This window comes from Marmota marmota, unplaced genomic scaffold (assembly GCF_001458135.2).
Source record: "Marmota marmota marmota unplaced genomic scaffold, marMar, whole genome shotgun sequence".
In the NCBI taxonomy this organism is placed as follows: domain Eukaryota; kingdom Metazoa; phylum Chordata; class Mammalia; order Rodentia; family Sciuridae; genus Marmota; species Marmota marmota.
The window spans coordinates 15,471,715-15,482,985 of NW_025999924.1; the positions used below are offsets into that span (position 1 = coordinate 15,471,715).

General features: G+C 33.4%; 1 protein-coding gene across 1 annotated transcript; it reads left to right on the top strand.

Moving 5' to 3' along the window:
• Positions 1 to 3,986: 3,986 nt before the first annotated feature.
• LOC107151942 (guanine nucleotide-binding protein G(I)/G(S)/G(O) subunit gamma-10-like) lies at positions 3,987 to 9,952 on the top strand. The gene is made up of 2 exons (XM_048799988.1): positions 3,987 to 4,131; positions 8,800 to 9,952. Exons 1-2 carry the CDS (start codon positions 3,987 to 3,989, stop codon positions 9,018 to 9,020), a joined length of 366 nt encoding a protein of 121 aa, XP_048655945.1. The 3' UTR covers positions 9,021 to 9,952.
• Positions 9,953 to 11,271: the final 1,319 nt, after the last annotated feature.

Sequence of the window (11,271 nt, forward strand, 5' to 3'; positions counted from 1 at the left end):
TTCCCAATTTTCTGAGGAATCTTCATATTGCTTTCCATGTGGTTGTTCCAATTTTCAGTCCCACCAGCAATGTATGAGTGTACCTTTTTCACCATATCCTCGCCAACATTTATTGTGGCCTATATTCTTGATGATTGCCATTCTGACTGGAGTGAGATGAAATCTTAGGGTGGTTTTGATTTGCATTTCTCTAATTGCTAGAGATGTTGAACACTTTTCCATATATTTGTTGACCACTTGTATTTTTTCATCTATAAAGTGTCTGTTTAGTTTCTTAGCCCATTTATTGATGGGTTATTTGTTTTTTTTTTTTTTGGTGTCAAGTTTTTGAGTTCTTTATATATCCTAGAGATTAATGCTTTATCGAAGGTGCGTGTGGTAAAGATTTTCTCCCAATCTGTAGGCTCTCTCCTCACTTTATTAATAGTTTCCTTTGCTGAGAAAAAGCTTTTTAAGTTGAATCTATCTCATTTACTAATTCTTGATTTTACTTCTTGAGCTTTAGGAATCTTGTTAACGAATTCAGATCCTTGGCCAACATGGTGAAGATTTGGGCCTATTTTTTCTTCTATTAGGTGCAGGGTCTCTGTTCTAGTGCCTAAGTCTTTGATCCACTTTGAGTTGATTTTTGTGCAAGGTGAGAGATAGAAGTTTAATTTAATTTTGCTACATATGGATCTCCAGTTTTGCCAGAATCATTTGTTGGATAGTCTATCTTTTCTCCAGTGAATGTTTTTGGCAACTTTGTCTCATATTTTTGTGGGTTTGCCTCTGTGTCTTCTATTCTGTACCATTTGGTCTACAAGTCTATGTTGGTGCAAATACCATGCTGTTTTTATTACTATAGTTCTGTAGTATAGTTTAAGGTCTGGTATTGTGATGCTTCACTTTTCTTGCTAAGGATTGCTTTAGCTTTTCTGGGTCTCTTATTTTTCCAAGTAAATTTAATGATTGCTTTTTATATTTTTATGAAGAATGTCATTGGGATTTTAATAGGAATTGCATTGAATCTGTATAATGCTTTTGATAATATGGCAATTTTGACATTTTTAATTCTGCCTAACTTGGAGCATGGGAGACTTTTCCATCATCTGAGGTTTTCTTCATTTTCTTTCTTTAGTGTGCTATAGTTTTCATTGTAGAGTTCTTTAATGTCTTTTGTTAGATTGATTGCCAGTTTTTTGGTTTTTTTTTAGGATATTGTGAATGGAGTAGTTTTTTCTAATTTCTCTTTCAGTGGATTAATTGCTGACATATAGGAATGTGTTTGCTTTATGGGTGTTGATTTTATATCCTGCTACTTTTCTGAATTCATTTATTAGTTCTAGAAGTTTTGGGGTCAAATTTTTGGATCTTCTCAATACAGAATCATGTCATCAGCAAATAATGATAGTTTGAGTTCTTCTTTACTATTTGTATTTAATTTCATCTTTTTGTCTAATTGCTCTGGCTAGAGTTTCAAGGATTATATTGAATAGAAGTGGTGAAAGAGGACATCTTTGACTTACTACAGTTTTTAGTGGAAATGCTTTCAATTTTTCTTCATTTAGAATGATGCTGGTCTTGGGTTTAGCATATATAGCTTTTAAAATGCTGATAAATGTTCCTACTATCCCTAGCTTTTCTAGTGTTTTGAACATGAAGGTGTGCTGTATTTTGTCAAATGCTTTTCTTGTATCTATTGAGATGATTTTATGATTCTTATTTTTAAGTCTATTAATATGATGTATTATGTTTATTGATTTCTGTATGTTGAACCAACTCTGCATCACTGCGATGAATCCCAATTGATCATGATACACTATCTTTTTAATATGTTTTTGTATGCAATTTACCAGAATTTTATTGAGAATTTTTGCATCTATGTTCATCAGGGATATTGGTCTGAAGTTTTCTTTCTTTAATGTGTCTTTGTCTGTTTTTGCTATCAGAGTGATATTAGCCTCATAGAATGAGTTTGGAAGGGTTCCCTCCTTTTCAATTTCATGGAATACTTTGAGGAGTATTGGTGTTAATTCTTTGTTGAAAGTCTTGTAGAACTTGGTTGAGAATCGATCTGATCCTAGGCTATTCTTTGTTGGTAGGCTTTTGATGACATTTTCTATTTCATTACTTGAAACTGATCTATTTGAACCATGTATGACTTCTTCATTTAGTTCGAGTAGATCATAATTCTCTAGAAATTTGTCAATGTCTTCGATATTTTCTATTTTATTAGAGTATAAATTTTCAAAATAGTTTCCAATTTTCTTCTGTATTTCAGACATGTCCATTGTGGTATTTACTTCTTCATTTTGTATTTTAGTAATTTGATTTTTCTCTCTTTTTCTCTTCATTAGCATGGTCAAAGGTTTATTTAGTTTTTCAAAGAACCAACTTTTTGTTTTGTCAATTTTTCAATTGTTTCTTTTGTTTCAATTTCATTACTTTCAGTTCTAATTTTAATTATTTCCTGTCTTCTCTGAATTTGTTAATTTGTTCTTCTTTTTCTAGGGCTTTGAAATGAAGTGTTAGGTCATTTATTCATTGACTTTTTATTCTAATAATGAACACACTCAATGCAATAAACTTTCCTTTTAGTACTGCTTTCATAGTGTCCCAGAGATTTTGATATGTTGTATCAGTGTTCTTATTTATCTCTAAGAATTTTTTAATTTCATCCTTGATTTCTTCTACTATTCATTCATCATTCAATTGTGTATTATTTAGTCTCCATTTGTTATAGTAGCCTCTATTTTTTACATTTTATTATTGATTTCTAATTTCATTCTATTTGGTCTGATAGAATGCAGGGTATTATCTCTGCTTTTTGGGTTTTTTTTTTTTTTTGTATGTACTATGATTTGCTTTGTGGCATAATGTATGGTCTATTTTAGAGAAGGAGCCATGTGCTGCTGAGAAAAAAGTATATTTGCTTGTTGATGGATGAAATATTCTATATATGTATTTTAAGTCTAAATTATTGATTGTATTATTTAGTTCAATAGTTTCCTTATTTAGTTTTTGTTTGGAAGATCTGTCCTGTAGTGAGAGAGTGGCTTTAAAGTCACCCAGTATTACTGTATTGTTGTCTATTTGACTGTTGAATTTGAGCAGGGTTTGTTTAATGTACATAGATGCTCCATTGTTTGGGACATAAATATTTATAATTGTTATGTCCTGCTTATATATATTTCCATTAATAAGTACGAAATGTCCTTCTTTGTCTCTTCTGATTAACTTGGGTTTGAAGTATACTTTATCTGAGATGAGAATGTAAACCCCTGCTTGTTTATGCAGTCCATATGAGTAATAAGTTTTTCCCATCCTTTCACCTTCAGCCAGTAGATGACTTTTCCCACCAGGTGAGTCTCTTAAAGATAGCATATTGTTGGGTCTTGCTTTTAAATCCAATCTGCCAGTCTATGTCTGAGATAGGAAGAATACAAATAACAACAATAAAAAAATTAAAGACATAAGAATACAATTGAAATGCAAAACACCAATAATATATCATAGTCCTCCATACACTGATGCATAATAAACATCCTGTTCCAAATATGGTAGAGAGATTAGTGAATCAAAAAATAAAATACGTCTTGCTGGAAAGTCAACCTGTCTCTGTCAGTGTTCAACAGTTTCTTATCCCTGTCTCTGACATCTTTTGGGATCACCAAACCCAGATCAGCCCTCAAAAACCCAGTCTCTATCCCACCAATCTGGGCTTCAGATACCTCAAGATCGGCCACACTGCAGACCCAAGATCTCAGTGCTCCTCTTACTTGCAGAGAGACCATGAGGGATACACTCATGCAAAGGAGCAACACTGATATGCAGCAGCAAGACAAGGGCCACCAGCACTCTCAGCAGGAAGATCCCAGGCTCCTCCAAATCCTCAGGCACCCCCACACTAGACCTGCAGGTCCCAGCTGGAGACCCTAGATAGAGGCTCTTGTGGTGGTAAACCTGCTGGCACCCAGGCCCCCAGCCCTGGCTGGTGTCCCAAAATGGGTGCAGCCACATGCAACCAAAACTGGAGTCTCCCTGGAAGCAGTCCTCAGGCTGTGGTAGCAGTAGTAGTGGTGGTGGTAGTTGGCAGCAAGCAGCGGGTCAGCAGTAGCTTCCGGTGGAGCGGCAGCTACAACTGCAGCTGTTGGGACATAGTCTCCAGGCGATCTTAGGGGGTCAGCAGCAATGTTGGCTTCAGTTGCATCCAGGACAGTGGTTTCTTCTGTGGCAGTAGCACCTAGAAAAAAGACCTCCAGGGGATCTCAATTGTGGTAGCGGTGCAGGTGGCAGTTTATTGACTGTGAATTAAGTTTTGTGTTGGGGTGGATGGCAGGATTGAGAATCATTTGCAAAGGTGACAATCCAGAGACACAGGTTCATGAAGTCCCAAGTCCCAATCAGCACTACAGCATACTTCACCTATCCACACACATTACTATCAGAGCACTAAAGGATTGTTTCCCAAGGTTCCTTTTCCCCTGTATAGCATGGTTAATTAAAAAAATAATAATGTAGAAGCCTAATAAAGGGTGACAAACACAATTTGAGGAAATCAGGAGAAATCAGGATAAGGCACAGATATATCAAGAGTATGGTAAATATTAGACTATAAATTTCAAATAATTATGATTAATAATTTAAGGGTTCTAATAAAAGGTGACATTAGAACATACACCTATACAACTAGCACAATTAGAGAGATAGATGTTCTAAGAAAGAGTAAAAACAAACGAATGATAGAAATTTTTTAAAAAGCACAGTAAAAAAATGAATAATACCTGTGATAGATTGGATGTTGCTAAGGTAAATGTCTGTTCTTGAGGACATGACAGTAGAAACTTCTACAACTCTTGAACATAGACTCAGAGTAGAGGATACTTGATGGTCAATGTCATCCACCGCCACAGCCTGAGATGTAAATTGTTATTGTTTGGGTTATGGGGGCTTCTGGGCCCAGGCAGGAATGAAGATTCACAACTCAATTCAACTCTTGACCACTTTACCTTAAACCCCAGCATCAAAGCAAAAACAACAAATTCAAATAAACAGAGACACTATAGTTCTCTGCAAGTACTTATCTTTGACTGCAAAGACACATGCATATTAAAAATCAAAGAAATTGAGAAAATTATACTATGCTCACATTGATCAAATGAAAGATGGAATAGTTATATTAATTACAAACAGTGGAGTTCAGAGCAAGGAACATCATCAGGTAAAAGAAGTGCATTACTGCCGCAGTCTGGCTGGGCACAAAATCACGAGCCACTCAAGCAGGAACAAAGTTTATTTTTTGAAACTGCCGCCAATGTCTGGTACGCGCCGGAAGATTTTTGATCCACCCACGCGGCCTCCTCCGGGACCGCAGAGAGAGCTCCTCCCCCGGAACTCCCTCCTACTGTACTTCCCCAACCAATGGGAACTCTCCAGGAGTCCCTAGCCGGCCTAGGGAACAGCAGGAGTCCAATATCCATATGAATGCAAATCTTAACATAATCATATCATCTCAATGGCTAGCTGGCGTCACCTTTCGACCAAAAATGCCATGCATCATATACTTGGCTCTTAGCACATTACATAACTTTAAAGGGGTCAGTTCTCCATGAACATAGCAACACTTAATCAGGCTTTTCCTAAAAATAGAGTCAAAAGCATGAGGCAAAACAAGATAGAAAAACAAAAATAAATACATCCATTATTATAATTGAAGACTTCAGTACCCTATATAGAGATAGAGCCATCTTTCAGAAAAGAAGTAAGGACATATTTAAACTTCATAGCACCATCAACAAACTGCAAGTAAATGATATCTGTAGATGACTTCATCATGCACAGCAGAATACACATTGTTCTTTATCCCACATAAAAAATTCACCAAGTTAAGGCCCTTTCTGGGCCATAAAGCATTCCTTATAAATTTAAAAGAACAAAACATATAATTTCTACTGTCAAGCCACATTGGAATTAAACTAGAAATCAGTAATGGTAAGAATGCTACATAACCCTAAAGTAATTGGAAACTGAGCTTTAAACTTCTTTAAACTTCCGAATAGCACATAAATCAAAAGGCAAGTCTTCAAAGAAATTTTGAAGTATTTTAAACTAAATGAAAATACAAATTAAACTGAACAAAGTATGTAGGATGCAAATGCAGTGCTTAAAGGATAGTTTAAAACATTGAAGGCATATATTAGGAAAAAAGAAAGCTCTAAAGTCAATAATGTTTACTTGCATCTTAGAAATTGACAAAATATAAGTTTAATTCAAAGTAAGCAAAATTAAAAAATCAAAAATAACAGTAAAAATCAATGAAATTGAAAACAGGAACTCAATAGGGAAAAATCAACAAAATCAAAAGTTGTTTCTTTGACAAAATGAATAAACTTCTTCTCACGTTAACTAAGAAAAAAAGGGAGAACACATAAATTACAATATTATTGAAATGAGAGGCATCATTACAGATTCAATGAATAGAATAAAGAATGTTGTAATGAACTCTATAGCAACAAATTTGATAACATTGACAAAATGGAACTATTGTTTGAGAGACACAATTTGCCAAAACTCACATAATAAAAAAAATAGCCTGAACAGGCCTATGTCTATTAAATAAATTGAATCAATAAATAATAACTTTCCAGAGGAGAAAATACAAGGCCCAGAGGAATTTACCAGTGAATTATATCAAACCTTTAAGAAAAAATAATGTATTAATTCTCTATAGTCTCTTTCAGAAGATAGAAGCCAAAGGAATGCTTTCTAATTCAATCTACAAGGCTATAATTTAATAACAAAACCAGACAAAGTAATAAGAGAAAATCTCCAAATCAATATCACTCCTGACCCAGAAACAAAATTTCTCAACAAAATATTAGTTGATCAGATCTAAGAATGTAAAGAAAACAGTGCATACCATTGCCTAATGGGATTAATTCTATGAACATGAAGCTGGTTCTAATGTTTGAAAATAAATTAATGTAATCCAATATATTAATATCCTGAAGTAGAAAAATAATTCCAACACCCCTTCATGATAAACACATTCAGCAAACTAGACCTACATGACAACTTCCTGAACTTAGTGAAGAACACCTGAAAAAAAATCCTACCGCTAACATACTTTCCCTCACAGCTTTGCTGAGAAGATCAAGTAAAAGGCAAGGAGAACCCTCCTTTTCTCTACTTTTCAATAGAAGCTCTAGCTAATCTAATGAAATAAAAAAGAAAATAAAAAATATTTACAGACTGGCTAGGAGGGGAAATATAAACCTATTCCAGTTGGCATGGTTGTCCATGAAAAAACGAAAACTCAAAGCTGAAGGATTTACAACACAAAAGCAAGATCAAAAAACTTTTAGACTAATGGAAGTCTTAGGAAGGTTGCAGGATGCTCTATTATTATGCATATTCATTTAATCCATTCCTCTATACCAAGGATGAGTCAGTGAAACCTGAGATTAAAACACCAAGTGAAAGAAATCAAGAAAGCTGAATAAATGAATAAATATTCTGAGTCTGTGATAGGCACAATAGGAGGAATCAATACTGTCAAAGATGTTCATTTCCATCTTGATGTTCAGAGTCTACCAAAATCATAACAAGCAGATGAGTGGATATTTATAAACTGACTCACAGGTTTATAGGCAGATGCAACAGTCAGAATACAGAATTCAAAATTGAAGAAAGAAAAAAAATTGAGTACTCATATTAATCTAACACTTCACTACAAAGATACAATAATGAAGAAATGTTGATGTTAGTGGAAAAATGGTAGAAAAAGGTCATACTTCATGAGAGAATTACTTGAGCAGTAAGACTTTACTCAAATTGGAAGCTGCTTTGCAAAAGACACTCTCAGAGAAATGTAAAGAAAAGTCACACACCGGGAGCAAAATATTTACAAATACACTATCAAGGGTCAAAACCTGAAATGTACAAAGAACCATAAAACTCAATAAAAATAAAATGAATGACCCCATTAAAAATTTTGCAAAATATTTGAAAAAAATACTTAACCAAAGATCCATGGATGTAAAAGCATGGATGGATATGCACATGAAAAGATACTGCATATCATTTTGGAAGACAGAGTGGCAAATTTTTTTATAAAGCTAAACATACACTTACCATATGATCTAGAAATTACAGTGCTTGATATTTACCCAACTGAGTTGAAAATATATCCACAGAAAAACCCACACACAAATGTTCTTGGATACTTTATACACAATTTTCAAACATTAGAAGCAACCTGGATGTTGAGCTGAGGAATGTATAATAGACTGTGGCACATGACATACAATGGAATATTATTCAACATGAAAAGGAAATGAACTATCAAGTCATAAAAAATGGAGAAAATTTAAATTCACATTAAGAAATTAAAGAAGACAGTCTCAAACAAGTTACATACCATGTAATCCCACCCACCCCCCAAAGGCAAAGATATAGAGAAAATAAACCATTCTTTCAGTGTTTTCCAGGAGTTAAGGGGAAAAGAGAGATGAATAGGCAAAGCACAGAGGAATTTTAGCATTTTGGAACTCTTCTCTCTGATACTATAATGATGGTTGCACATAACTGTGCATTTGTCAAAACTCAAAGGATACACAACACTTTGAATAAAGCTTAATGTAAAGTACCATCATGCATGATGATGTTGCACCACACTGTGGATGCTACTAGGGAGGGAACCCATGCATGGGTGGGTACAGAGGGATGTGGGAACTCTGTACTTTCAGCTCAATTTTATTATGAACCAAATGCTTCTCTTAAAGTTAAAGTCCATTCAAAACATATTTTCTGAGCCAGCGCCGCCGCCGCCCTGTCTTCCGGGGGCCAGCGTGAGCGCCCTGCAGCGCCTGGTGGAGCAGCTCAAGCTGGAGGCCAGCGTGGAGAGGATCAAGGTCTCTCAGGCTGCCGCAGAGCTTCAGCAGTACTGCATGCAGAATGCCTGTAAGGATGCTCTGCTGGTTGGAGTTCCAGCCGGAAGCAACCCCTTCCGAGAGCCCAGATCCTGCATTTTACTTTGAAGACTTGGAAGAAGTTTGTTGAGAAATGCCTTCGAGCACAAAGTAATGAATGACTGACTCCAAGTCTCAAGAAAACACTTTTCTTTAGCCAAATGACTGAGATATTTCAGACCTTTCCAGTGTCCTGATCTTACAGCCAAAATTCTACAGAAATTAATGATTTTCTACTCAAATAAGGAAACTGAGTGAAGAAATAGAATTGTTTTAAGTAATAATGGCTTGGTTCTCCTGAAGAAGTGCTTTGTATTAAGATAAAAACCTTACCACCAATATACTAAAATACACCTCTTTAATAAGTGAGTTACTGGTGTTGCTATACCTAGAATATCATGTATGTTTTATTAACTGGATGTTTACATTTTAGGAAGGAAAACACTTTTGTTTATTAAAAAAAAATGGAGTATTTGTAATTTGTTGTTCCTAAGATTTTTATACTATAATAAAATTTGTTCTATCATAAATTTATAATTACTAAATGAAGATAAGAAAGTATAAAATTGTGGGGGAAGAATAGACTTTACTAATCAAATGATGCCTTGATTTTTTCTAAATAAGAAGATTGTTTTATTTAACACAAGAGGTGTTGTTTAGAAAGATTCATGTTATGATATATATTAGGTTGTCTCATTTTATGTAAGAAGCAGATTTGAACTCTTTTTAAGTTCCTTTACTTTGTGGTTGCACTTTTAAAAAGATACTACATTATTTCATGCCTTTAAAAAAATGTTTAAAGTAGGACCTACATACAGAGCATTGCAAATGATTAAAAACAAAGTAATGTGAAAATATTATGACCTAAAAGAATTCTTCATGTCACAAGTGTTTGACTTTGATGATGTGCCTTTGATTTAATTTGGGATACTTTTAGAAGGATACTTCGTGTTTGGAATAATCTTTGAAGATCTTGGAAATAAATTCTGTTTAATTCATCATTTTCTATGACAGCAAAAAAAAACCATATTTTCTGTTCCATTTTTTAAAAATGTACGTAAAAGTTCATATAATAAAATGGGTCACAGCTAAGCATATGAGGAAGGACTTGTGAGATGATAAAAGTAAAGTTACTTCCTTCAAGTGACTTCCTCCACTGAAATTTTATGGGGAGATAGCCTCAGCTTTTCTCATGAAAATAAAAATATTGTCAGGGGATGAAAATTTTCTTTTGATATTGCTTTTTTTCTCATTTGTTTTGCTTATACAGAAACAAAACTAGAATATACAAATATATGTGTGTATACACATATACATAGAGTTAATGTCTATTAAATATTTATAACAGTAAAAAAAATTCATATTTTTGTATTCTTTAATTCATTAAAAGCTTAAAATAGTAACAATTTACATTCCATAGAATATTTAATAAAAATTTTAAATGGGAAATAATTATCAATTTAAAAGAAAAAAATTATAAAATCTGGAAAAACAAATGTGAAAATATGAATCATCACAATGTAATATTAATAATGTGTGTATTTATACCTGGGTTCAATTCTTATTAATCCCCCTCCAAAAGAAAGAAAGAAAGAATGAAAAAAAGATAGAAAAAGCAAAAAGAAAAAAAAACCTGGCATTATAAAGATAGATGAATGGTAGATAGGCAGACATTTTCATATATTTAGTATGCATAAATATATATGCTTAAAATAAATTTCATAAATTTCAGAATATATTTATTAAACACATAATGAATAAATGGGAAAGAATTGGCTTAAAGAATATTAATCTCTAATAAATATATGATATCTTTAATAAAGACAAAAGTTTCAGTTAAAATTAGGAATTAGTAAGAATTTTCATTATAAAAATTTGTGTAAAAATTCTGTAAGTGTTGAATGAAATTCAATCAGAATGCAATGAAAAATAATAGAGTAAAATCACCCCTGAGTGTAAGAGGTATGGGTTATATTTTTGTACTATCAGGGAAAATAGTATGAACTAAGTGAAGACTCAGCAATAATGTGCACACTCAGGTAGTTTGATTGTCTAGGACTGGGGATCCATTGGGGAAAATTGTTTCTCTCTTGGAACAAGATAAAATGAATTCTAGTGAAGATTATAAAATCTCTACCATGATAATAATAACAATTAAAATATTATATGATAAAATGGAAAAAATCTGCATGACTTTTCTTAGAGTTTAAGAACAACATGTGAATAAAAGGCAGCATATATTATTTTTCACAAAAGGATAATTCAATTTTAACATGACTTAAAATTCAATTCTCCAAAGTATAAATTTAGGGCATTCCAA

What these genes read in the sequence shown, in the direction of transcription:
- LOC107151942 (XM_048799988.1), top strand. Translation starts at nt 3,987, where the DNA reads ATGGGTGCAGCCACATGCAACCAAAACTGGAGTCTCCCTGGAAGCAGT. An exon ending in CGGCAGCTACAACTGCAGCT is followed by an intron (nt 4,132 to 8,799) that starts GTTGGGACATAG and finishes TTTCTGAGCCAG; the next exon opens with CGCCGCCGCCGCCCTGTCTT.